A 27,883-nucleotide genomic window follows, 5' to 3' on the forward strand; every position below is an offset into this window, starting at 1 on the left:
GTCATTTACCAGTCTTCGCAACACCGACTACTAAACCGGTAAGTTGGCTATTCCTTGTACGAAATACGCAACAACAAGCGTGCTTGGAAACGAACGAAAAACACCCGTTACGCGCAGCTGTTCTTTTATTTCATACAGTTTTGCTTTATCGTAAGATACGCGCCAGTTTGTGAGAAACGGTGGAATTTTATTGGTTGGTTAAAATATACATGGGTATATAACTTTATATGTGTATATTAGAGTGTATCAAAAAAACCGACTATTTTTTTTTTTTTTTGGAGAATATTGAAAAATCTTCCGAGTGTCCCGCAAAAATGACCTAGGTAAAATATGAGCTCTTAATATTGATATTTAGAGGTGGCGATTCTCAATTTTCTATTTCCCGTTTAAATAACATGGGAAAAATTTTTTTTTAAATTTAGAATTTTATTGCTCGAAAACGAATCAGTGTGAAGATATAAACAAAACATATTCTTGTAGGAAATAGTACGCTCTACAAAAAAGATCTGAATAAAGATTTGCGTAAGGTAAGTCGTTTCGGAGTTATCAGGCCTCAAACATCGAACCGTTTGAAATAATGATGTTATTAATTTATAAATGCTACAAAACTGACTCATATCGTTGATTAATGAAATTTGCTAATTAACATTTCATTGGAAGTCTATAGTTTTAATTTTAAAATCAATAATATTGTGTATTTAAGTGATATGAGTCAGTTTTGTAGCATTTATAAATTAATAACATCATTATTTCAAACGGTTCGATGTTTGAGGCCTGATAACTCCGAAACGACTTACCTTTTGCAAATCTTTATTCAGATCTTTTTTGTAGAGTGTCAAATTTCCTACAAGGATATGTTTTGTTTATATCTTCACACTGATTCGTTTTCGAGCAATAAAATTCTAAATTTTTAAAAAAATTTTTCCCATGTTATTTAAATGGGAAATAGAAAATTGAGAATCGCCACCTCTAAATATCAATATTAAGAGCTCATATTTTATCGAGGTCATTTTTGAGGGACACTCAGAAGACTTTTCAATGTTCTTCGAAAAAAAAAAAAGTCGGTTTTTTTGAAACACTCTAGTGTATATGTATACATATATGTACATTGCATGACCCATCGTGAACTCTAAACGTACGTCTAACGTTTTTCACACCATCTTTCGCGGTATTCATGGTTTCTGATGCCGGAGGACATTTATCAGCAGTTATAATTATACACATGACAAACTGCCTTCATCTGAAAAAATTTTTAGTTGCCGCTAGCATTCGGACGAGAAGTTAACGAGTAAATTAACTTCGGATATCTTTTTCACGTTATTTACAGGGAAAAATGCAACCATAACGAATAAAATATGAAATAGGTATAATTATTACAGGTTTCATTATTGTATATGGTTTGTTTACTCGGTTGCTTTGTTCAATTATACAATTATTTTTCACCGTTTACACAGTGCCTGACTATTTTTAATTATTATAGAAAATAATGTACGTGAGGAAAAAATGAAAATGATTTTTGTAAGTATCGACAGAAAATGTCGTACGTCTTTCAGCTGAATTTTTATTTTTTATTTCGATTATACGGTCACTCGTACTACACTTACATGTAGCTCTTGGCGACGGTGTAACAATAAATTAAGTTATGGTAACACGTTAAAAGGGATTGAAACAAGAAATTGTTATGTGAAGTAATATGGTAAATAATATTTCGATCATCGGAAGACGTAGAGTATTAAAAGTTATCGTAATCGCGCTCTAACATATTTTTCTAAAATCTTACCGACTACGAAAATGAAATTTTTGTAACATAAGTGAAACTTCTTTTTCTTGTTATCATACCATATACAAACATTCAACGCGTGAACAGCTGTCTTCTTCTCGCAGTTGTGCGCCAATTAGAAACTAAATAAAACTATAACTGACGACGTTATATATTGTGCGCACCATCGTGTCGCTAGGGCGTCAAAATCTCATTCGGGAATAGGAAACTATACACCCTATGATTACACAAGATACGTACATATATCCCATTCTGCAGTATACCTATAGGTAGTTGCAATTGCGATTTCATTGTTAGTATAAAGGTGGGAGTCGGTTGTATACACGCACCGTGTTCGGAGTGACATGTCGTACACACCGTGCGTACATGTGCCCCAATATATCCTGTGTAGACGGCTTCAAACTTGCAGACCGCGTCAAACAACCCCGGGCTGTGAAATTCGCGGGTTTGCCGGATATGGCGCCACCTCTTGGTACGTCTAACCCTGGCGGCGAATCGCTTGTTCTTCTCCAACCCCTTTCGTGACACCCGACGTTGTAGCTTCGAATTGATCTACGGAGGCGCCTGTCTCTGCCTCTGTCTTTCTCTCCCTTTCTTCTCTCATTATTCTACACAAGGTACTCGTAATGAATATTATCTATCTCTCTATCTATATCCATCCATCTATCCATTCAACTATCCAACTATCTATCTATAAATCTATCTGCCACTCTTTTTCTATATATATATCTGTCTATCTATCCACCTAACTATCTAATTATCCAATTATCTATCTATCTAACTGTCTAACTGTTCAACTATCCAACGATCTATCTATCCACCCATCCGACTATCCAATTATCCAACTATCTGTCCATCCATCCATCCAACCATCGAACAATCCAACCATCCAACTGTTTATTTATCGAACCATCCAACTATCTAGCTCTCTATCTATATTTATCAATCTATTTCTCCAATCACAATGGCTCTTGTATAGCGTCGTTTGCGAACACTGTACCAACTGCGAGCCTACGCCAATAGATGCAACAATCATTCCCATTTGTCTTTGCAAACCGAGTGGCATGTTCCGCATTGGAATTACTGCCTAGACCGCGCACTGAGTTTCGCACCCTGAATGATTATCTCAATTTCGCACTGTTTTCAACGTCCATTTTGCGGTTAGTGTATGCAGTTGTGCACGGTGTTGTGCGTACGTGCCGAGGTGCCGTTAAGCATTTATATAACCGCGAATGACGTTCTCGTTGGGGACGTGATCCCAACACAATCGAGTTAGTTTTATACGATTCAGATTTTACACATCGAGGGAAATTTCATTTGTTATAGTTGGTAGAAAATTCTAGTAAAATGGATATCGTTGTATAAACCGTTCAAATATTGTTGGAATTATTTGACGATTTGATGCACATTTTTTTGCTATCGCAACGTTAAATCTGTCTGTTTAGCTGGCTAGATTTTTTGAGCTAAATAAGGCTTTAACATGAATTTATAGTTGCATCGACATCAAATTAACGTAACGGTTACAAGAAAATGTAGTAAGAGTGATCTTAAACTAAAACAATAGTAACATATACTAGATTTTTTAATTACAGCAACAAAATTTGTTCTCATTTCGTATACGAAACTATATTTTTCGGTATAAAAGTAGAAATTTCGTTTTTTTCATCCATATAACATGGCTACTTTATACAGCAGGAATTGAAATGAACTGTAATATTTATCCTTCACACACATTATTTGTCAGAGCTTAAAGGTAATCTTTCTCCAACTATACCTATAAAGCCCAAGTTGTGGAATGATGAGATCTAACCTAACCTAATCCGAATAAATGCAGCTGTAATTCAGGTGTTCGAAAAGTATGTGCGCCACTCTGAGGTTAACGGGCTAAAATTTTCTAAACCTTAGGATATGCAGAAGAGAATTAGGCGCGGAAAGTTGTTAGCCAAGAAGTACAAAGAACCCCTGCGGCGAGCAGGAAGCTTTCCCTGGAAAACTACTTGAGATCTTAAAAGTTTTACTTCTTTTCCTCCTCCGGCCCAACGGGGGGAGGGGGCTCAATGCTTTATTTTAGAAAAGTCGAGAAGACGATGGGTACTCATTTTCTATACGATCCCGAGTTAAACGCATATTTATATGCTGGCTAAAAGTAAGAATATAGTTTGATCGTAGGAACATTTTTTAAGGCTACTGGATACAACACAACTCGACCGAACCCAACCTAACTTCACGTCGAGTAAATATATCTTGAATGTGCAAAACCGCCGGCCAAACCAACGCTTCCGTAAAAATCTTACAAGGTTTAATATATGTGCAACATGTATATCCAAGTATGGACCGCGATAAAAGTTTCATCATGCTTTTGCGTGAGAACAAAACCGCGTTTCGGATAAAAGTTACACTCGCTTTTTTACAAATATCCGACCGCCGTAAAACCTTGAATCAGTTAAACTTTGAAACGAAATTGAATCCGAGTCTACTCGTGACTCCGTATTTGTGTTTGAACTTTGCTTTTTATCCAACTTGAGAATGCCAAACGTTTTTATTTAATTTTCAGTTTCCTTTTTTGGTTAAAAAAGAAAACACTCCTTCAATCCCCGTAAAGGATATTACATAAATTTAGCAATTCATATGAAAATGAATCGATCTTTTTTTCCATGAGCTTTCATTCATCCCTTTTGGATGCCGGCGCGGCCATTACGATGTCATGTTAGCAGCGGGGAATTTATTTAATGAATATGTACGCTCGACGGATGAAATTCAATCCACCTCCACAAAGCTTCTGCGTGAAAAATTATACCACCCACCGCAAGGGTATTCAGCTTCAAAGCCCACCCACTTCACTGTACATATATCTACATGCGGATACATATATATTCTGCATAACCTACCATTTGTCCACATATTGCAAACGAATAATCTGTCGAGCTGTTTGCATATTTATGTGAGAGCATGTTTGCCATCTTTACCGATGATATAAAATACTCACCAATCGCACCGAGAACCTGTCGGAGATCGTTCGGAACGTGAAATTTCAAGGTAATAAATATACATCAACAAAGTATTCACTTACTGGATTCTTCTATTCCATTCACTGCTACTCGATGCCATTAACGACGACGCTTCGTGGACTTTCGCAAAGCTTCAAGACGTCGCTTTGACGACAAACCTTGGTGCGAACAAAGAGAAAGCAGTATGTATTTGTGCTTGAGATTCTAAAAAGCGTTGGCACATCGAAGCTACTTGAACCGCAGAATCCCGCAACCCGAATATACGCGGCTTTCGTATCCGTCGAATCCACCGCTTCGTGAACGAAAACTACTTGACCAGAATGTACGGTTGAAAATGGGAACCCCGGGGGTTCTAAGTTTCATAAACTTGGAGATGAGATGAGAGTGTCAAACTTTGCTCTCGGTCCCGTTTCCTCCGGATCTTGGTTCCCGCTTCCATTTCCTACCGCCATGCACATTTGGTCATGAACTTTTGAACGTGAAAAGAAATCCTATCTCAAACGCCGCAGTTTGAACGAAGTCGTCGCCGCCTTGATCGAGCCAAAAATTCATCTTATCATCGTTTCAACGATCTCTGAGCGATAGTAAAAGTGAACAACGAGATAGTTCACTTCTACCACTCAGAATTGGATCGACTATAGTAGTAATTTACACTTTTGTGTGCTATGTCTTTACATAAAATGTTCATTGAAGTAAATTATGATGAAGTCTTTCGGTCGTCTTTGTACCCCTCCCGCCCTAAATGACAAGGATAAGCGGACAGAAAGCGCACCGCGAAACTATGCTCGTATTCGATTCACCGTTATTTGTCCTTATTCAAGTGAATGTTCGTCATTTCCGACTGCCCCATGGACCCACTTCACGAAATGGACCACCGGGATTATCCCGATAGCACTTATGGTCAGCCCGTGCTGCTCCTCCTCCCTAGCTGTGACTCTGATGTGTTGCTGACCGGGCTTCCGGAAGTTCTAAATCCCCGGAAGATTTCCGGCCGGCAACTGTATTCTGCGGGTTAAGTGCATTTCACTATAGCTTTTATATTTTGTCAGAACATCACCCGTTCTACGATTAATATATCAGCTATCGTGTAACTGATTTTGGTCAGGTTTACATTATCGCTATGAAAAAGGTGTCATTGAGAAATCGATTTTATACTAACCGAACAAATTTTTCGAAATCGTTCGGAGGAAAATAAAATCTGGATTTCAATACGGCTCAGGTGTTTCGATTTTAATCGCGATACTGCAAAATTACGAATTCGTTATATCTAGATGTACTAATTGTTCCCGAACAACTTGATTGACGGAAAATATGTCTTTCAAAATCATTTGAGTGAAAAAAAATCTCGGAAAAAAAATTTCTGAGTATGATACATCGTTTATGAAATGAACCAAACTAGTTCGTACATCTTGAAAATTCTGTTCGTTCAAAACAAGAATGAGAAGAAAAACTCATATGCAACTGAAATTTGAAGATTTTGTTTGACAATAATAAAATTGGTTGGAAACTGTGGTGGCACCTCTAATTTATTCAAAACTTTTGTGAGGGCGAATCTTTTACGGATAGGTATGAAATATATAGAACTGGTGATGATAATATGGCGTACAATTGCATCGACGAATCATGTCTGGAGTGAATTAAGCAAACTGAGAATTCTTCAAAACTTGATTATAAAATTCTTTGTTCCTGCGAATGAGAGTAGAACAGATGGTGCGAAAGAAGAGAGGGCAAATTTGCAATAGATTTACCCACGTTTGCAATCTTCCGTTATGCCAATGATATAGTTAAGAATATCAGATAAAAAATTTTACCGTGCACAATCTAAAACCAAACGAAAAATAGTAGAAGATGATACGTTTTCATAAACTCTAATATCCACGAAAACCTAAGTTGACCATAAAAAAGCAAACCACGCGTCATCCTACCGAAAAAATTTCGGGAAGGGAAGACTTATGCCGGTCAGCCGTGACATGGGTATTTAATCATTATTAACACTCGACACGACAGAGTTAGAGAGTAAACAGAAAAGAAACGATAAAAATTCATTACACAGCTGTGTAATGTGACAACTGGGTCAAAATTCTCACTGATCTTTCATGGGCTACAAAATGTTGCTCACATCGTGATAAGAGTAAGGGAATACAATTGTAAAAATTTAGAAAAAATTTTCCGTCTTCTTGTTTTCGCAAGGTGAAGAAGAGTTGCATGTATAAGCGTAGCTTGCGCGTGTGTTGGGAAATTGTCTTCGGCACAATCGACTTGCAAGTGACGAAATATCGGAGGATCAATTCCCTTGGAGACTGGCTCGACGCTCTCTTGGATTTCTTCTGTGATGTGTGTGTACAATATGCAATATACATATTCCTAGGTAACTTGACAAAAAACACAAATACGGTTGCGGTATGCGATATGAACGTATCTACTTCACCACCGAGTTATCCACTACTCCCATCGAGAGTGTCAGTAGCTACCTGAAGGAAAACTCCCACGTGTGGCGCAAACACCCGATAATTGCGCGTTCGAGCTTAGAGTTGAGCTTTACCTTTTTCCCTGCTAACCACCTGCGACTTTCCTCACAGCTATCTGCCTCCTGTGTAAGCCCCCAACGTAGTTGAAAATCAGGTAGATCTAACAGCGGGTAGCGGAGGAGCAGTCTCGTCTTCAGACCCCAAACTCCCCGCGCATTTTCGTTAGCTCGTTAAGCACCCGCTGCCTACTTCCTATTCCGATTATCCCTAAATTGCCGTTATCTCTCGAGAGAATTTCAAATGAGCGGTATTTTCGTGTGATAAATGCCTTCTCGGCTACCAACGTCCTCTGCATTCAAATGTTTCTCAAGTCCTGTGCAGTGCTTACCGTCATCGACGATTTCGTTAAATGATTTGCGCAGAAATTGCATCAGGTCCTTCATGTTTACAATTACCTGCACTAAACGTTCTTAGCTCTGACGAACATGCATGAGCATCGGAACTACACGAAGACGAAGAATCTAGGTGGCAACGTTGTATTGCAAGATATGAAATTGAAGTGAACCCTGAAGGACTAGAAGCTTCTGAAATAAAGCACATTTGTCTGAGCTGTGCGGTATATTCAGCCCATCGCTGTCGTCGACTGAGAAAAATAAAGGTGCTCTGAGGCCTCTGTTAAAACATCGTACAATATACACCATGATTAATTTTCGCTCCGCAGATAATCGTGAAGAATACATTATGCGATTATGGTGCGTAAATTTGATGAAATTTTCTCAGCATTTTCGGTAATCTCTCTTTTCTTAGTCGGCACGTAAAATTCCAGGGGTGTGCAGAATGTACAAGGGGACTTGTAACGATTTGAACCAACTTCGGAATATATACCGTATACAATAAACAACGAAAGTTAAAACCCTGCAGGGGTATCCCAGTAACAATAGCAATAAAGCGTCTTTATTGGCGGCGAGTGAACACCGCTAGGGACCTCAACCGTTCCCTCTTTCCAAGCCTAACCCTGAGTTACAGCTGTAGCTGGAAGTTGGTAACTATTGCTACTATACGACCACCCGTCCAGCTTCTGTTGTCTTTTCACGCGAATCGCCAATTCCGCACTACGTAACTCAAATTAACCTTCGAAGCCACGCAGGAGGATTGCAATACGAAGAAGCAACGCGAACGAGACTAGAACAGTAAAAACTGTCTGTAAGTTGTTTTACTGGAAAATCGATGGAACAATCTACATGGAGGTCATTGAACAAATACTGCACTCTGTTCAATGAGGAAAATTTATTGTTTGCACCTCTTCCGAATTACGATTGAAGTATTATATCCTTGTTCTTACACTGAGAGAAATTTTTAGTTCCGGTTACCGCTCAGTACTTAACTATTTTCATTTTTTCCCGCAATTGAAAAATTTAGTTGTAGGTACAAAGTGAAAATTAGTTTTCTACCTGTTACCGGAAAGTCTAGTATCCGTTACTATTCTTTCTCATTATCATCACTGTTGCTATATTTTATTGTAACTGTTGCGAAGATTCAATGCTCGTGCAACAATAAATTGACGTTAAAGCCTTATTCAACTAAAAAAGTAATGTAAACCTCAGAATCTGATTTTGCGATGCAATAACCAAAAAAGGATCGACAATAGCGCAAAATGGTTACGCGTACCTCGTTTTTCGTAATTCCAACAATATTCAAACAGTTTTTTTTAACGATACCTGTTTTACCGAATATTTCTAGTTACTGTGACAAATGAAATTTTTCTCAGTGTAGTCATTACTTTCCGAACCCTCTTCCACCAGTGATAATCCGTGTTAATTGTTACTCGGCCATGGATTTATTGGGCAAAGGGCGAAAGCTTTTCGGCACTTCAATGCTGTATGTTTGCTGGCCTCGGGCAATTGTAACCGGGGCTCAGTTGCCACTTCGGACTGAAATTCGACTTTGGATTTGTTGCTGAATATACCTGTATGTAGGGAAACTTTGATCACCGTATCCCATTTTTGGACAAACGGAGGGTCGAGCGAACGAACATTCTCTCGTCCTGCAGACTTTCCGGGATAAATATCGCACACAAGACACTAATCGGTTTCCGCTGTTCCAGAAATTTACAAAACAGTTCTTTTCGCTCGAACAGGCACTGCTGCGAAAACTTTTGTACACATTACGCAGCAATTTCTTTCTGCAGATAATGAAATTTTCATGCCAAAGTTGCTACGTTGTACAAATTGCATAATTTAACCCCACAGTTGTTACTATACCGACAATATCTTTATACGTCTCAATTTCCTACAGAGTTTCACGTCCAACCGTATATCAAATGTATAACAATCCGTTCAAAAGGCTGTCGAGACAAACGTATAACGAATCGGTGGTTTAAACGGTACGATCGAAGTTGATAGAGTTAAGTCTAGTTGGATAAACATCACAGTAATCTACAAAGAAAATTGAAAAACTTCGAAGAAATTGCATTATTGATTCTAACTTTTCGAACGGTAATCATAAATTTGATTTTGTTGATTTGCAGAGAACTCGCGAATAAATTGAGCCCTATAAAGAGTTCGTCTAGTTGAAGTTTGCAGAATCTTCTACTGCAGTTGAAATTCACGGTTTCTCTACAATTGTTCAGAGTTGAGTAGATATTATTTTAGTCATGTTTTCATCGTATTTTTCATAATATTTCGATCACAAGAGCCTTTCGTCCGCACTATAATGTTTATATCATTCTTAAACACGTTCTAACGACCTCAATTCGCTTCATTTCCGTTGGGTAAATTGACTTCGTTTATAAAAATCCCGCAGGATGGACTGCTCAATAGCTACAGTTGTAATATACGAGTCGTGTCGAACCGTTTTATAAAATTTCTCGTCTTTCGCCTCGTTATTCACGTGTCGAAACCAGGCAGCTTCTCAATGGTTTATAACTTCACGGCTGCAGAATTTTAACCGGCGCACAGATCCTTGAAAACCTGTAAATGATTGATTACATTCACACCTTGGCTTTATATGTATACTATGTTTTTATTGCTTACAGGAGTGAGTATGCCTGGATCAAAAGATCCTTACCCGAGAAGTGCGAAAGAAAGTATCACTCAATCTATTATCGGTTGTTGCTTATCTCAGCCAGAATGCCCGAATATTAGACTTTATCTTTCTTTCTCTCTCTCTCTCTCTCTTTCCGTTTCGTACACCTCCGTCTTTTACTCCACTCTGCCGAGTAAATACAGAAAATTGTCAACGTTTTTCGCCTGCCTAAACCAACCGCTAAAAACCTTAGTTAAAAATCTATCCTCGTATATGACCTCGCCTCTGCTTCGAAACAGGTGACGATGATTTTCTGTCTATAAATCTTTTTTCTCCGTTCCTGTTTCAGGTACGCCGGGCACACGTACAAAAATCATCCCCGGGGATTAATCATATACGGTCCAGTTACCGCAGCCAGTCTTTCCGCCGGCTCTGGAAATGCCTCCGCGGGTGGGACAACAGCTCCGGCAATCCTGGTGCAACAACGGGCCGAAAATCCGCCCAAGACCGAGGAGACGACCGTCCGTGGTGACCGGAACCATTCGGAAACTTTGGTCGTCGGAAATGCGAACGCCACTGACCCGGCCACAATGCCTCGCTGTCCACTCTTCCCTCCGAACCTGGGTAAGTCGAAATTGCAAGCTTTTCCAGGTGAAGTCTCTTTCTAGATATTTGGGAAGCTTGGATCAGGAGAGGGAAAGACATTGTGCCAAATGCGGTCGAGAAACATCTGTATACGTTGCTCGCGAGTTGATCGAGCACTTTACAAAATACTGGATACGTAGGAAAATACCTATGACTATAATAAATATCGAGATGTATAATAAACTATTCATGTTTGAGAGATCGTGAGAAGATGAAGTGATCGGTTATATTACATCATTACAATCTTGGAAATCGGTGCTTGTACCTGATAATCAAATTCATCGTTTATCTGCCGGATACAAAATGTCTAAATTTCGAAGTTTAACTATAGTTAAAATCAGTTACCGAGCAGCGCATAATATTATAAATAATAACGTACCGCGAGTATTTCGTAGGGCAATGTAAAGATTAATTTGAATACGTAAATGAGACCCTGATAAAAGGACTTGGTGGTTATATTTTTCACCCCCCATGTACAGTGTGTAAGTCTGAAAGCTGCACTGCTATTATACGTTATAGAATATGCAGAAAAGGTGGAACGAATCACTTTGAATTAATAATATAATCATTATACATCGTACATCATACATCATACATCATACATAGTATTAAAGTTCGAAAACAAATTTTGGATGGTCGGATGTTCAGAAAGTGACGTCACCCAAAATTTTTTCTCTCTTGACGTCATCGATCTATAGTAATCGACGACGACGAAAATCAGCCGAATTCCTCAGTCTGGAAACAACCGCGCAGTAGAACGGACGTATGAGAATCGCGCTGCGCAGATTTCGAGTACCGGGTTCTCTACTTCCTGAATCGTGCGCTCCAGGTCCGCTACCTGGTGAAACTCGACTTCCAGAACAAGCGCTCCGTAGTTTCTGCACTCCAGGTCCGCTACCTGGTGAAACTCGACTTTCAGGATAAGCGCTCCGTAGTTCTGGCTGTCCAGGTCCTTGACCTGGTGACTTTTGATCTTCCGGATTAATTTTCAAGTTTACAGGTTTGATTATTGAAATAGTCGTGTTTTTACTATCAAAGCAATCTGCATGCTTCAGATTACATTTTGAATCTGAAAAAAAATCGAACGACCAGGATCAACAAATTGCAATTGGCGAGTGGTTGGCATTGTATACGTAGGAATTTATGACAATAACGTCGTTCAATTAGAGATAAAATTGCTGTACGTCGTGTTTCAAATCTGTCAGCACTTAACTGATTGTTCTGTGGTATTTTTTGACGAAACTTATTGTTATAAAATCACAATACGTTATACTTACATGCGTGTGTAAATGTGATTTGTCACATTATATAGGAAAAATCTTACGGGCAGATTCGGTTTGCGTCACATGCGCAAAACATTGTTCATTCTGTATACTGTGAAGCAAGTACCAGAATTTTTTGGGGAGTCCATCGTGTCCCAGTCTCCCCTACAACTATGTCATATGGTAAAACACTGACAACTAGTAAGCGAGCGCGCGAGCACAAAAACCAATTACACTAGGCATCCGACCCCAAGCGAAGGTTCTAAAGTTAGTATAAATGAAAGTCTGAACCATAAATCAATTTAGGTTATCGTTCTTTGTGAATTCCTGTACCTTGGTTGAAAACAACGAAGCGCGGCAGGGAAATGAATAATACAGAATAAACTTATAAGAACAAAATCTGGACAACTACTCTTACGCTATTTAGAATTTTCTCAAAACACCGGCATGATTTCTATTAGACTAACTAGCTTCTGGACTCGCAACAGATGTTCACCTGCGTGAATCTGGATCCTACGTTGCGATAAATATTTTAGATGGTACTCGCTTGTGCCTATTTGTGCCATTTTTGTTTTTTTTTTTTACCCTTGAGGTTGCGAAGTTACAGAGGCTTAAAAATGGTTAAAAACCGGCTCTTTCTTCGTACCTATATATCGATGATAATTGATGATGATTAGTGATAAAATTATTGAGTTAAGAAGTAACCGGGGATAAATGAACTTGTTCTTCTGCTTGAGGGCTAAACAAAAAGGTATACAAGTTTGAGTTCATTCATTATTTTCGTCTTGATGTTTTTCGTTAACAAAAATTATAATATGTACCCTCAGCATGAACTATGCTAGAATGATTCACATCCCTTGAGGATTGCAATAAAATGCAAAAAACTTGCCAACATGAAGCAATGTACCAGACGTGCGTTCCAGATATTTTATGACAAAGTGAGGGATCGCGTAAACTCAGCGCGCTGATTATAACGGCACCTTAGCTTTCAAGTCATCGCAAAACTGCAGACGTTCTTTGAAATAAGAATATTTAACGGTGAGAGCGAGATCGGCCATATTTCCGATGCGAAGGTCGTTGTCCGTCGTGATCGAAAACGGTTCCCACTTCGTGTCGCAGCTAAAAGCCGAAGTCGTCGGTCTCCTGGAGATATGTTTTTGAGTTGAGGTTTGAAATGATTGCTAGCAACAGATCGACTCTCGTGTTTAACAGCCAAACCAACTCACCCCTCGATAGCAAACGACGTCCAATTCTATCATAGTGTTTACCATTGTATACCACTACCGATGTATTGCACTTGAAAATATGTACGCCAGACTTTGTCACGAAGGATACAGGCCTTGAGTCGTTATAATTTGGCTGAAGACTCGTTGCAAAGAAACAAAACCCCGCCATAAGTACTTTTTGTATCTGAGTGTCAACTGAATTTGCCCTTACCAATCGTGATATTCGTCATAGTCACAAGGTGAATTGAAACCGCGCTTGAACTTTGTTCAAACAGCGTCACCTGATCAGGATCGCTGCCAAAGTACTCAACGTTAGCCTGAACCCATTTCAGGGCGAGGACCTGGTCCTTCAAGCCCCAATTTCCGGAAGCCACCGTGTCACCGGTGCTCAAATATCCTAATGCTCGCAGGCAATAGTTTAAGACTACGAGAATCACATCTTCCTCGACAAGGTATTCCGGGCCAAAGTTCGATGAAATATCGCTTCTGAAGATAAATTCTCCACCGTTAATGAACATCATCGAGGTTGTATTTTCGAGAGGCTAAATGCATAATCGCCTCATTAAACTGATTTACCCCATGTGTCGACATTGTTTATTTTGTATAATTGTCCAGACTGTTGAAATTTATTGTTTATACAAAAAAACGGAAGAGCTTATCTAGATGCTCGAGAAAAAATTATGACGACTCTGACAAAACTGGAGCACAATATTTCATTTACTCTTTCAGTCTGTTTGTTCAAGTGTTTAAAAATGACAGCGTCGAAAAATTATTCATAACGCAATCAGTAAGCTGAGTAAGGTCTTGACGCGTGCAATTCCAATTCCAAGCATGGAACAAATTTCTAGAAACATTTCAGACTGTTTCAAAGATTTTCGCGATGTCAGAGTGGTTTCAGATTGTACAAGAGTAACGATTTAACGGCAAAAAAATGGTGCTGCCACGTAACCGTGCATTCACGCTATAAGCATAAACACACGGTCAAGTTCTTGGCTAGGGTTACATCAAGGGCTTAATATTTTTTCTGAGCAAAGCTCAAAAAAAAAAAAAAAATAGAGCGTATATTACAGTAAAGTAAAGGTGGCATAGCTGGCATTTGCTTATTTCATCCACGTCACAGTGGTCCAGAAAATTCAATAGTTAGACAGTAGTTCGGTCAATTTGTTTCTGGTGTTCGGCGAAGTTCATGCAAGGCTTGTTCGGACCGAATCAGTATTGGCTCAGTATGTTGAGATTTACGTGTTGAGAATATTTGAATGTTCGCGCCTATTAAATTATATGGTAATATATCAGATGGGTAGTCAAATGAAAGCCCAGTTTCAATAACTTGTTTTAACTAACTTGGTGTGTCACTCATTTCCAATCACAGTACCCTCTGTGTCTTCTTCGCGCCCAGTTATGTGATATATGTATATATACTTGACTATAACCACGTTCTGTGTAACTTCACTTAACATCCATTATTGTTAAATAAAATTATGCAATATATTCTACGGCTTAATACTCGCAGTGCAAATGTTTTTTTATTTGACCTGATCGTTATTAAATGAATAACCAACATTACTCATAAAGATCGAGTGGATTTTCGTAAAAGGGCGGGCATAATTCAGAGTCTTATAATTAGCTGTATCACAAGCTTTACGAGGAAGCGTATGACTCTGGCTTTGGTAAATACAGTCGTTTAAATAAATCAAATTTAAATTCGAATTCGGTCCAAGATCAGCGCAAACTTTTGCGGAGGTTTGGTAACCAGGCCCTGCTTTCAAAATCGAATTAACTTTTGAGGGTGCCTTCGAACCCTAATGAATGCTGACATTGAGAGTGCCAATGAAATCACAAGTCGTACGATCCGGTACAATTCGAACATAAACGTATACCACTCAAATAATTTTGATTTTTCCGAAAGGCTTGTTACTAAGAAAAGTATCCGTAACTTTTTACTCTTACAACGTTCGTTGTTCAGGCTTCACATTTTCATATATTGGCTTTAGCGTGAAAAGTCGAGAGGTAGAAAGTAAAGACGAAAGAAATTTTTATACTTTTCTCAGGCTTTTCTCGAGTACCTTCTTTTCCACGGCCAAGAGGATCGCGACAGAACCTTACTTCCTACCGTATGCATAGACTCACCTGACAACTTCTCTGTACATCAAACATTACTTTCCATTATTCCGCGAACAAACGTGAATGCTTTTCTTTGTTCGGCTTGCTGCCAGCGCCAATACGTGCATCAAGAACACTTCCATCGCCATTGTGCCTAGCTATGAAAGCCCTGCTTAAACATTCGATAGCTAAAGGTTCCGTACGCACACTCTCCATGATACTCAACCCTTTGATATAAAACTACGATTTAATTGGCAAAATCCTGTTTCAGTTTCCTTTTCGGCAGCCCGTCAATAATTTTTCAATCTTATTATTTCTCGAATATGCCGTGAAGAGTTCACTTTGGTAAATTTATTTCTTTCCTCATGTATTTTCGTAAAACATAAACGAACTGCATCGACCAAGTAATTATGGAAGTTAATTCCTCGGATAGTCGTGTAAGTCATGTGTATATATATATATATTGAATTGGCATTTGCACAGGCGTGTTTAAAAAACAAAAGAACAAAATACAGTTTTTTCCTTAACTTATGCACAAGGTGAAGCATCGAAATTACTTAAAAATATTCACAAAATCTCGATAAATTATATCGAGGTGTCAAGTGTAATTCCGTAACCTTGCATACCTACCATAATTTCAGTGACGGTGCGCAAAGACAGCTTCCTGCGGGTAAAACCTGTTATTTTATAATGAGCTCGCCCGAGGGAGAAGAGTCATATTTATATTACCTCGTGACCTTCTCTTATATACAAGGATACTGCGGAATTTTTTGAATTCATGTCTTTATTCATTGTATTTTTTCTTCGACCCTCACTGGCTGCGACATGGACAAACTTCCGGTAAATTGAGTCAGTCTTGATCCATTAACGAACCCCCAGTGATAATACTGATGTACAAAATCTCACAGGATGCCAGCCATTTATCTGCAGGGGTTCCAATCCTCGCGTGACATTGTTATACAGATAATTTGACAGTTTCTTAGCTGCAGAGGATCCTCGAAATATCTTGAAAATTTATACGGTTAGGCCTGGAATTTGTCGGGGTTCAAGCCCCGTTCCATCCTCGATCTTCGATTAAACTTTTATTCTCACCTTTATTGAAGTTTTCATATCATGGAGGGGAAATGTGAGAGAAAATGGTCTGCCAGCACCCGAAAATAATCAAACATATTTGGCTAGAGATATAAAAATAAAATGATTCGGAGAATATTCTGACGCTCGAAATGAATTTTTATATGTACTAAATATTCAAAATATTTTCGCGAACGAACAGTTGATCTTTCTCAGTGTTGTACATTTACGCCTTGAAATTGTTGAAATAATAAACTTTGAACAATTTTCCTCCTATTTTATTAACCCCTTGCAAATTTATGCATTCAGTTGGACCAGTGGCGATATCAAAACAGCCTCCAGAGATTGCGGAGGTCGAGAAGCTCTTCTCGGCTAGGCTCCAGATGGGTGGCAGGGGTTTCCCAAAGGACTGCGAGGCTCGTTATCGCGTAGCAATCGTGGTGCCATATCGAGCCAGGGCTCAGCATCTATTAATTCTACTCTACAACCTTCACCCGGTTCTGCTTCGCCAGCAGATCGACTACACGATCTTTATAGTGGAACAAGAGGGTGAGTCATAATTAAGGTTCAATCCAAATTCAATTATCACCAGTTCCTCAAAGGTTCAGTCCAAATTCAATTATCACCAGTTCCTCAAAGGGTAACGACAAGTTTTTACTCAAATAGTCTCGGATTTGCCGGCGTTCGCATTCGCCTCTCTCTTTCCGCGCATAACAACTTCGGTACGAGCTTTTCCTTTCTCAGGGTAATTGCGGACGACGTCTCAAGTAAATATCTCGCAAAGCCAATTAGTTCGACGGTTGTTCGAAATTGGAATTACGATCCCTCTTGGCATTAGATTACTTGGCTTATAAAACGCCCGCCTGGTCGTTATTGCAAATCAGCCTGCAGTGCTTCGCACATTTACATAATTAGATTGAAATTGCATTCAGGTTTGGCAACTTTAAGGACGTGTTACCGCTATCCGTTGGTCTAAAAGGAACGGAGGAAATGCGGCAGCAGATGTAACTATAGTTGATTGCGCTAATTTCGTTTAAAAAACAACCCCTGGTGACTTAAAAAAATTTAAGCACTGATATTAAATTATGAAGTACGATTCGTAACCTTGTAGAGATAACATTATTGAAGTTTTTTTTTTTTTAACACCATACTCGTATCGTTTGTTCGAATTTGATGAATAATAGCTCATTTTAATTACGTTAATTAATCACTCCTTTGCCTGAAACAGATTTCCAATTACGGCAAAAATTGTTTCACTAAAATATATGATAGTTGATAGTTATAATAATCTATCTCACGGTAATATAACATAATTTTTGATTAATCAACCAGCTGATTAAAAGCTTGGTGGTCTAGGATCTGCGATGAAAGTAAGGTATAAATTCACTAAAATTTAAAAAACTGAAAAGATCATAAAATACCGCGGTTCCTTTAAAGTTTATAAATTTGCTATCAACGGTGTTTTTTTAAATATTCGAGGAAGGTTTTTTCGATCGAAATTTATTCGTGCTCGCAACTTCAATTACATCTTCGGACATTTATTTTTTAATTTTTCGCATCGACCGCGCTTTTTTTACCAACCGATAGTGGCATTGCAGCTTTAATTCCGGGGTACTATTTTTAGTTTTAGTCGCAGCTTGCACTTGAGATTGCGAACGCGTTGCACCGCGGAAATACCCTTCCATTAACCGGAAGCGACTGCAGATCTGTTTTATGTAACACCCTCGGCAGCGAGGAATAGAAGGACAAACGGAAGGGTGAATGCCGCATTGCAGTACCTGTAGGTACGCTCTACGTTTACATCTATTTAGGCTCCGTTTAGGTAACGATTGAATTAAAATTCATGCGCTAGTTTTTTTTTTTTTTTTAGTTTATTCGCGATTCTTATACGAAATTTTCCAATTCGAATGTCGGCTTTTACCTACACGGCTTAGATAATCGATTCGATATCGAGGAATCGCCTCATTTTTGCTATGCCTCAAAAAATATATACTCAAAACCGTTTGACAATTCCTTCACAAGTGGTTACATCATATATCGGACAAGTTCGGTTACATATCTCAGGACTTACTTTTTTTTCTTCTTGTAATATTAATCCATAGGATATTATGCCGACGTTAGTTACTGTTTTTGCTTCTGCGTATAATTGCATACGTGATTATATTTCTGAGACTAATAGCTTATCAGAGTTATAAATACATTTCATCGATTACTAAAGGAACTAAAAGTATCGAAGGAAAGTAAAAACTGTATTAGCAAAAAACTTGAAGAATGGAAAAGAAAAAATATTTGAGAGTTAATGAAATGAAATACGCTATCTGGTCAAAGGATCTCTGTCGTTAGTTAACTGGTAAATAACTAATAAATAAATGTATGACCAGACTTTTAACACGTTTATAAAGCTCGTCATAAAATTGTTTCTGATGTGTCATATGTTACGAGTTTTTGCTTGAAGCGTTATTGTGAACATGATAACGTCATTCAACAGATATACACGCATGTATAAGCAATGAATTAGCGAGTGCATAAATTATTGAAACAACATCAAACTAGCGTCGAAGGCCTTCAGTTACTAGCTTCGGAACAAGTATTACATGATCTGTGTTCTGGTAATTAGATCTAAGAGGACAAATTGTGACGAAAGTGAAAATGTGCTAATAAAGAGATAATCCGTCGTTACGCAATTGATATACTGCTAAACTGTTCGGCGCTCTCTATTAAACTATCTAGTATAGTATATATGTATACATATGCACGCGTCGTTGCCAATTATCGTGCTACTACCGAGTTCTTGTTACGACCTTGTGCCGAAGTGACAAACGATTTATGCACGCGTTGATAAATATAGATATATACACAAATAGCTAGGCAGATGGATAGATAGATAGATAATTTATTGCTCATGGCAATGTTGAACAAACACATGTGACAGAGAACGGTAATGATGCTTCATGGCGATAAATAACAGCGGAGTAGCAGTTTAGCAAAAGTAAGCAGAAAGAAGAGAGAGTGAGTGTGTGAATGACGGAGGAAACCGAAATTCCATCGCAGCTCTTTAACTCAGCTTTAATTTATAACAAACGGCGTCGAAACTCAATTATGATGCTCCGAGACTGTAGCTCATCTTGAACTAGAGAAGCAGCTCGACATCTTTTCCCATTTGCTATAATAACTTTTAAAAAGAATTACTATGTTTTTTCAACTCGATTCAACCGGACAGATGAATATTTGTAGTCTAAAAAGGGAATTTCTCTTCTGAAGTAATCGATTCCTTTTACCGAGTGGATAACGCGCGACTTGTACTCCTGAAAAATCTCGTTCCCTGCATGCCAATGCCGTCACAAATAAAAGCTTCACCATATTCTTTCTTTTATGTATTGCGAGTGTATCGAAGAGTGTTTTATCTCTTGAATTTCTTGACATCACGAAATCTCGTTGATTGAATTCCGTTGACAAGGACGAATTTGAATCGTCTTGAGAAGAAGCATTGTTTTTTTGTTGGATAATGGATTGCGCATCACTGAACATGTGCGAAAATTGCAAAATCGCAGATTACGCTCGATATTTGAAAGCGATCACTTCCTCGTTATGTACAGGTGTAAACAAAATAACGCGATGTAATGATTTGTACTGTAACCTGGTGTGCGTGTATGTGAGTAACCTTGACTTTAGCCATCTCCGAAAACCGGTTTGCCATATTAATCGGTAAACATCGCGTTTGATCTCATATATAGAACATCTCGGAGACTTGGATTGGTATAAATGTTTACACAATCAAACCGCCTCGCCTGTGGCTTTGAATTTCTTCAGCTCGTAACCACCGCATTCCTCTTCACCGCATGGCGATGGTAAAAAAGACAATATATTATCAACACTAGCGAAATATTGTATTTGGTTTACAAGTGCATCGATGATCTTATAGCAGTTATTATATACATAACCGAAAGGTCGAACCGAAAGAAAAAAAAAATTTGTTCCAACCGTCGCAAGGGTTTCCACACCAACGAATTCAATGGAGCCTAAACAAAAGAACGCATTTAATTTTTATCAAACATTTTGGTTCGGTATAATAACAAAGGCGGCAGCGGCACTTCCGGTATATTACGATCAATGAATGCGGAATCCGGCACATCTTACCCGACGCTCTTTGTGAGGTGGCCAGTTTATACCCGCGACGACGCTGCTAGTTCAGGTATAAAATTCATATTTCTTGTGGTTAAGGAGCCGCCGAGTCTGATCGTGAGAGGATGTTTCGACCGAGTAACGGCATGCGCAAACTACATATATACGCGCATACTTAGATGAGTCACAAAAAGCATCGACTCGCGTAGAGTTGCTTTGTGCCATTGGTGGGAGATTCAGAAGGTTTAGTAATAGCGATTAGAGTATATCGTACAAAGGACTGTGCTATCTAACGCCAGGTGATTAACAACCTCCAGGACCTCTGCTGCAATTCCTCCGAGGACCTTAGACGAGTAGATTACGTGTAATAACATGCCTCCGACTTGCTTCCCTCTCTTATTCTTCTTCCGCTTTTTCGCATTTTCTCATTTTCTCGTACTCCGGCACTGTGTCCTCTCTATTCTGTCTCCGTGGGTGTTGTACCGTTGCGCTGGGCAAAAGATATACGTACCGTCTATTACAAGCAACGAGATTGAGTTTACCAGATGGAACTATGAATAATTCTTCAAAAACACTTTTTATTACCAATCACGATGTTCGTATGAGAGCGGCAATTATTCCCCGGTGCTAGGTTGAATTTGATTTTCATTTAGTACGAGAATACAGCTCATGGAAATGACTAATGGCATAGCTCTAAGAATAATTAGTGTTTCAGGTTTTTTACACTGATTAGAGAATGAAATTGCAAACTTAATCTTCGAGTCCACTTCAAGATTGACATACTCTGGAATATACAGGGTGTCTTTTAGTATTTTCACGGTTCAGGCGAAGGTTCATGATTCAGTATTGTTTTAATCATGGATCGAGACCGGAATAACTTTGTTCCTAAAGGTATCGGCCGAGCACTCTTAAAACTTTCACGCCCGACACTCGGAAAATAGATATTAGAACCCTTGATCAGTCCGTGTATGCGTAGATAGCACTGTTCTACGGTGCAGGCCGATAGAGCGAAAGAGGCTGTGTTGAAAATCCAATATCACGCGCTACTTGGTCTCGCGAAGGAGGAATACATTAGAAGCGAATGAGACAGAAGTTCCAGCGGCAGTAGCTAGGTAGGAACCGGGTTCTGATATTGCTCTACAGCAAATATAGAGACGAATGTATGTGCATATACATTGTGCGCGAAGATTGTGTTTCCGAATGAGAACACTCTGGTAATAATTCTCGGAGATCCCGACGAGCCTGTTTATACAATACATACGCTGCTTGATAAATTTTCATGACGTGTTTCTACATATTCGGATTTCGTGTATTTGCCTAGAGTTCCAGACTACGACGCAACGACGGTTTCACTGTTAAACCCAGACAAGATAGATATAGATATCTGGTGAAAAAAAGTTGTTGCAAGGTTCGAGACACTTCGCGTCTGGCGTATCTCACCATGTCCAAGCGGACGATTATATACCTGGGAAACACTCGGCAGACTAAACTCTGAAGCTATACTTAGGAAGAGAACGCCTCAAGCTCTGAAAGATATTTTTTTGGGTCACTTTAGATATACATAGATTCACCACATGTGTCGTTGAACTCGACTTTTACAGGTACCGTGCAGTTCAACAGAGCCATGCTGATGAACGTCGGATACGTCGAAGCCCTGAAGGAGGGATCCTTCGATTGCTTCATATTTCACGACGTGGATCTCCTGCCCGAAGATGACCGAAACCTCTACACTTGCCCAGAACAGCCGAGGCACATGTCCGTTGCGATCGACAAATTCAAGTACAGGTAAGCCTTACCTTATCTAAGCTCTTTTCACTTGTATTCAGAGACGCGACGTCTGATACAGATTGCAGATTATGCTCATCTACGATTAATCGGTTCATTGTCAGTCAATAATGCTCCAGAAGCATGACTCAACGGACTTCAAACCACAAGGCAATGTTCACACTTCCATAAGAATGATCTGATACGATTGGAACATATTTTTTCTTTACTCCTCGTTATTTGAAGAACTTCGATAAGTGTATCATGCAATCGTCCCATCGTGTCAAACATTTGCTTTCTCGGTGACGATTAGCGAATGTTCATTGCTTACCGTTGTTTCGCAGACTACCGTACGCCGACATATTTGGTGGTGTATCAGCGATGTCCAGGGAACAATTTCGCCTGGTGAACGGGTTTAGTAACGTATATTGGGGCTGGGGTGGCGAGGACGACGACATGGCGAATCGTATCAAGGCACACGGTCTCCACATATCGCGTTATCCTGCAAATATCGCGAGATACCAGATGCTCTCTCACAAAAAGGAGAAGGCAAATCCAAAGAGGTGGGTGTAAATTACATATGTACATTACATACTGCGACAAGCCGAGACGGTTTTTTTACTTGTCTTCATCCTTACTGTAAATCTATCACGGTATCCGGTAGCCGTACACGTTTGCTGAGCAAACGATAAAACGTTTTACGATCTTCCAGTTCACCACCACCGTCTGTCATTGACTGAATGAGCGATTTATTTACCTTCTTTTTATTTGTCAAGGTACGAGTTTCTGAAGAGCGGGAAGAAGAGATTTGCAACCGACGGTCTTACCAATCTTCAGTACGAATTGGCGGATAAGAAAAAGTTACAACTTTACACATGGCTTTTGGTGAAACTTACTCCCCCTCAGCCCAGCTGATGGCTGCCTTGGATCGGCTAATCGTTGAACCCGGACTCATTCGCTGGGATAAGAGTCTTGCGGTGCGAGTGTGTGCCTCCCCATGTGTCTGTGTGTATGTTACGTGACTCACCACATATGGTATGGATGCGTTAAAAATGATAATAGTGAAGTGCATTTACACTGAATTTTTTCCTCTTGCAAGATCAATTGCAGATATACTTAGTAATATATGTATGCGCGTATGTGTATATATATGTATACGCATGCAGGCACATATATGTACACAATTCGCGTAAGCGAGAGCAGTCTTTTTTTCCTGCATAATTTGACACCGTAAACGTCTTTGTACATTGAAGATAAATCGTTCCGAAATGAGAGCGGCCAATTTCATTATTTTTTTTTTTTTATCAACGTGGTATATATATTTAGTTGAAGCTAGCTTAAGATCTTGAAACTCATTCGTAGAGGGCAAAAAGTAAATTACCAAGATACAATTATTAAATGTAGTTTTAAGTTTTTAGATCTTTTTGTAATGCCATCGTCTGGACTATGTATAACTTTCGCCGATTTCTGACAAGTTACTTACCGATTCACGTAATAATTTTATGTATATTTATCCTTATTCTGCCGTATTAGGAATAGGTTTCACGCTTTCCGCATTATTTATTATTAATGTATTTTGTATGTTATTTTTTTTTTTTTTCTTTTATCACGATTACTGTTTTGATGTATTTTTTTTTTCTTGTGCTCGTTCTCTTTTCCACCATTTCATATTAACGTCATTGAACGATTTCTAGCATACGTCTACGAGAAAAAACAAAAACAAAAAACCAAACCTTTGAGTCATTCCGTAATTTTTGTCATCCAGATAGAATCTCGAACAAGTTTTAAAATAGGATTCGTAACATTTGCTAGATAATAACTGACGAAACTTATACTCATAAATCATATCCAAATTATTTTCGTCATTCACGATTCCGATGTAATACACACACGTGCCAAATATACCTGAAAATATTATGTGTCATGAGAGAGGTGTAAAATCGATTAGCAATTGTTATCTCCTCGTTTACTGTAAAATATTTTTCCACTATAATTTCCAAACCATTAATACCACTTTTTGTTATACGTACCATGTACAGAACGAAAGATCTCCGAATAAACACAACTACAGATGTGGTATTTGAGATATTGATATAAAAAAAGACGCTCAGTGAAATATCGTAATTTTAGAAGATACATTTATTTATTGATGATTATTTCTCGTGAATATAGATGCAACGATGTATATTTCAGCGTAAGACACAGGTTGTAGAGGAAGGGAAAAAAATGTTAATAAACCTTGTCACATTTTATTTTTATCAGTATATTATTATTATTAATATTATTAAAATTACTATTTAAATCATTGTTGAAAACAGCTGAAGGACACTTTGCGGTGCGCGATGTATTCTTATAAATAGATCTTACTAGAATGCTAAGACTGTTATAGAAAAAAATGTAACATACGCTCAATAAGCTGTAGCGTTTTTTGAAATTCGCGCGGATTATTCCTTTCAGAGGAATTATCAATTCTTTTACTGTATACGGGTATTCATTCCCGTATCAGTTTCGAGCGGCAATAGAGCGGATTGTTCAAGATTATGTGTGTCTTTTCGAACAATCACTTGACGTAGTATGCAATATATAGATCATATTTTCGAATTCAATTTCACATCCTGCACCCAGTTGGCCAATTCGCTGTAATGCCGCTGATACCTCGAGATATTCTGTAACAGGAAATTATTCCGAAAATGAGTTAGCCTTAGAGATATAGTTTGTTGGTCGGTTGAGCGATACTTAAAATTTAAGTGCGAGGATGGGCTGTGAATACTGCACTTGATTAATAAGTCCGAATAAGTCGAGAATATTGATGTATAGAAAAGAACAAAAAACGAAGTAAAAGAATTTGAAGAAAGAAATTTACGGTGATTTAATTATTATTGACATTATTACTATCTCATCTTGAATCTCTCGTACAATTATAACCTGACAGCACTGCAGCAGTGTTAATACAAAAAGTTTATCCCCTCTTCAGATATTTTCAAAAGGAGGCCCAATATTTTTCATTTATGGATTACATAATATATCAATTTTTTGTCAGTATAACACTGGATAATCTGAAGAAAACACAATATACCGACCCTCGTTCATTGCAGCATTGAATCATAAATGAAACCTACGCTTAAAATCATACACAGAATTCAGACGGACATGAGGGCGCCGCTACAGCCTAACTAATCATTGCGTTTATTCGAAATTCAATTTTGTGACTCAAGTTAAAATGTACTTCTAAAGAAAAAACGATACTTTCCACAGCTTTGAGAAAAAATGGGTCTTGCGCTCAACAAAACTTTCTTCAGATTATATCAATAATAATTAGACACTGATCGTTGGTTTGTGAAACTACGAATATCGACAGTTTTTTATTTCGCACATACTTGTAGCAACCGTAAGATTGGATGCATATTTAATTTCAATTAACAAGGTCTAATTTTATTCAAAAATGTAACTGTATTTATAGAAGCATTGCACGTGATAAAGCATATATGAGTTTATTTCCAATTCCGCTGTAATGAGCAAAATGTCTTTGGCAACAAATTTTCTACTCTAATTTCCAACGTTCATGGGACTTCAATACTTCATACTTCTTTTCACATAAAAAAAAAAGTATATTTCAATAACAGAATTCGAACCAGAATTAATTTTCAAAAACATTTTTATATTTCTAAGATCAGTGTCTGATTAATTTTACACAATAGTAAAAAATTCAAACTTAATTGGGCTGTAATTTTGTATGTAATAATTAGATTAGCTACACCACGACTCAAATGGTCTATGTATGTTTGTTCTATTGCAATGAGTCTTAGCGTAAAAAGAATAACAAAGAATGCCATAGTCAAAACTGCCGTACGTCTCTATGTATTTATAATGGTTCTTAAGACCCACATAACAGAAATTGTGTTTACCTACTCAAATGAAAATTGCGCAAAAACTGGAAGTACAAGAAATAAGTTATAATCGTATAATACAATGCGACGCCTCAAAATTCAAATCAATTACCAAAACCATTTAGAAGATAGTTTATTGTATCTCGAAATTGTTCAACATGTTTTCACCTGAATTTAATTAATTTGGTTTACACGAATATAATACCACGGCAGTACTTCCTATTTGTTCAGTCGCCACAGGTGTATACTACTCACAAGAAAAAGGTGAATAATATCCAGAATTATTATAATAAAATAGCAACCAAGTAATTATTATACAATACGTATATACATAAGTACCATTAGAATTCGAGAGCCAGCAGAACAAAAATGTAAAAACAACAAATTAACACCATTTTCCCCTTGTATGCACGAAGCACTGTCGATAAATCTATTCTGACATAAGTGAAAATATTTTACTTATTCCATACTACGAATTTCGCGACAGAGAATCATGCCCTCGGTTAATATTTCAAATATTCCTTGCCACGTATAAGTCATTTTCCTGAAACTTGACAAGAGGAGGATATCGATCAACAGGATGTCATGACTGTTGCTTAAATAAAAATGGTGCAAATATCGCCCCGGTCACTGAAGGGAAAATAAGGTTGTTAATTTCTTGTGCCTTACAAGGCGAGTATCAGACCTCCGGATCACGAATTTTGCTGAAACTTCTGGGGGTGTTTCTTTCCCTCGAAATATTGGGCTTCTGATATGTAGTTTCATGCATTGAGCCGTTCTTCACGTGGCTTAAAATTGATTGTATTTTCGTAAATGAAATAGCCTGTTGTGTATTGTCGCCTGAAATATTAATCTTCATTCTCCTTTTGAAGTTTCGCAGACACGTTCTCATAGATTCAAGTGTAAACAGAAATATTATTATTTTGAAGCCATAGTGAAGTATGAATTGCGCATTTTCGACTGCCTGATATATTGTAAATCTAGCGAACGAAAACCCAATGGATACAACTACACGTCAGAAGTTTCACATTTTGGTACAAATAAACAACCCTAGGAGTTTGAGCGAAATCTGTGATTCTGAGGTCTGATAATCTCCTTGTTAATCAGGAGGCAAGTTCACAAAGAAAGACAGTAGTTTTATTTACCGATATTAATAGTTATACTGTATCATAGTATCCTGGTTCAAGAAATAAATGATAAACCAGTATGACTTACCTCGTGAATTCCTATCCACGTCTCGTCTATATATGAGACCTCTACACCAATTCGCTCGCATATAGCCAATTCTCACGACTTATAATAGTCCTAACCAGAATCGAATTTAAGCTGATTAGAAGAACAAGAAACATAAATACAAATCACTAGAATTTTAACTACATACAAACATAAAATCTATCATCACATAAGTCAAGCAATCGGAAGCGCCTCGGCATTTACTTTGGCATTTGAAAAAATTTTTTTATGGATACATCGACTCGGAACCATGCAATTATTTGAACAGAGGTAGTAGTGAATTCCGGCAGTTT

General features: G+C 38.2%; 1 protein-coding gene across 3 annotated transcripts in view; it reads left to right on the plus strand.

Moving 5' to 3' along the window:
- LOC124310174 (beta-1,4-N-acetylgalactosaminyltransferase bre-4-like) overlaps positions 1-27,564 on the plus strand; it is a 113,867-nt gene extending 86,303 nt beyond the window's left edge. For all 3 annotated transcript variants that reach the window (XM_046773952.1, XM_046773945.1, XM_046773962.1), the window contains 5 exons: positions 10,630-10,904; positions 16,894-17,133; positions 22,308-22,491; positions 22,815-23,033; positions 23,247-27,564. In XM_046773952.1, the coding sequence (XP_046629908.1) occupies positions 10,630-10,904; positions 16,894-17,133; positions 22,308-22,491; positions 22,815-23,033; positions 23,247-23,385 (1,057 nt within the window). In that variant the 3' untranslated portion in view covers positions 23,386-27,564. The remainder of the gene's footprint in view (positions 1-10,629; positions 10,905-16,893; positions 17,134-22,307; positions 22,492-22,814; positions 23,034-23,246) is intronic.
- The last annotated feature ends 319 nt before the right edge of the window (positions 27,565-27,883 follow it).

This window comes from Neodiprion virginianus, chromosome 1 (assembly GCF_021901495.1).
Source record: "Neodiprion virginianus isolate iyNeoVirg1 chromosome 1, iyNeoVirg1.1, whole genome shotgun sequence".
NCBI classification, from domain to species: Eukaryota; Metazoa; Arthropoda; class Insecta; order Hymenoptera; family Diprionidae; genus Neodiprion; species Neodiprion virginianus.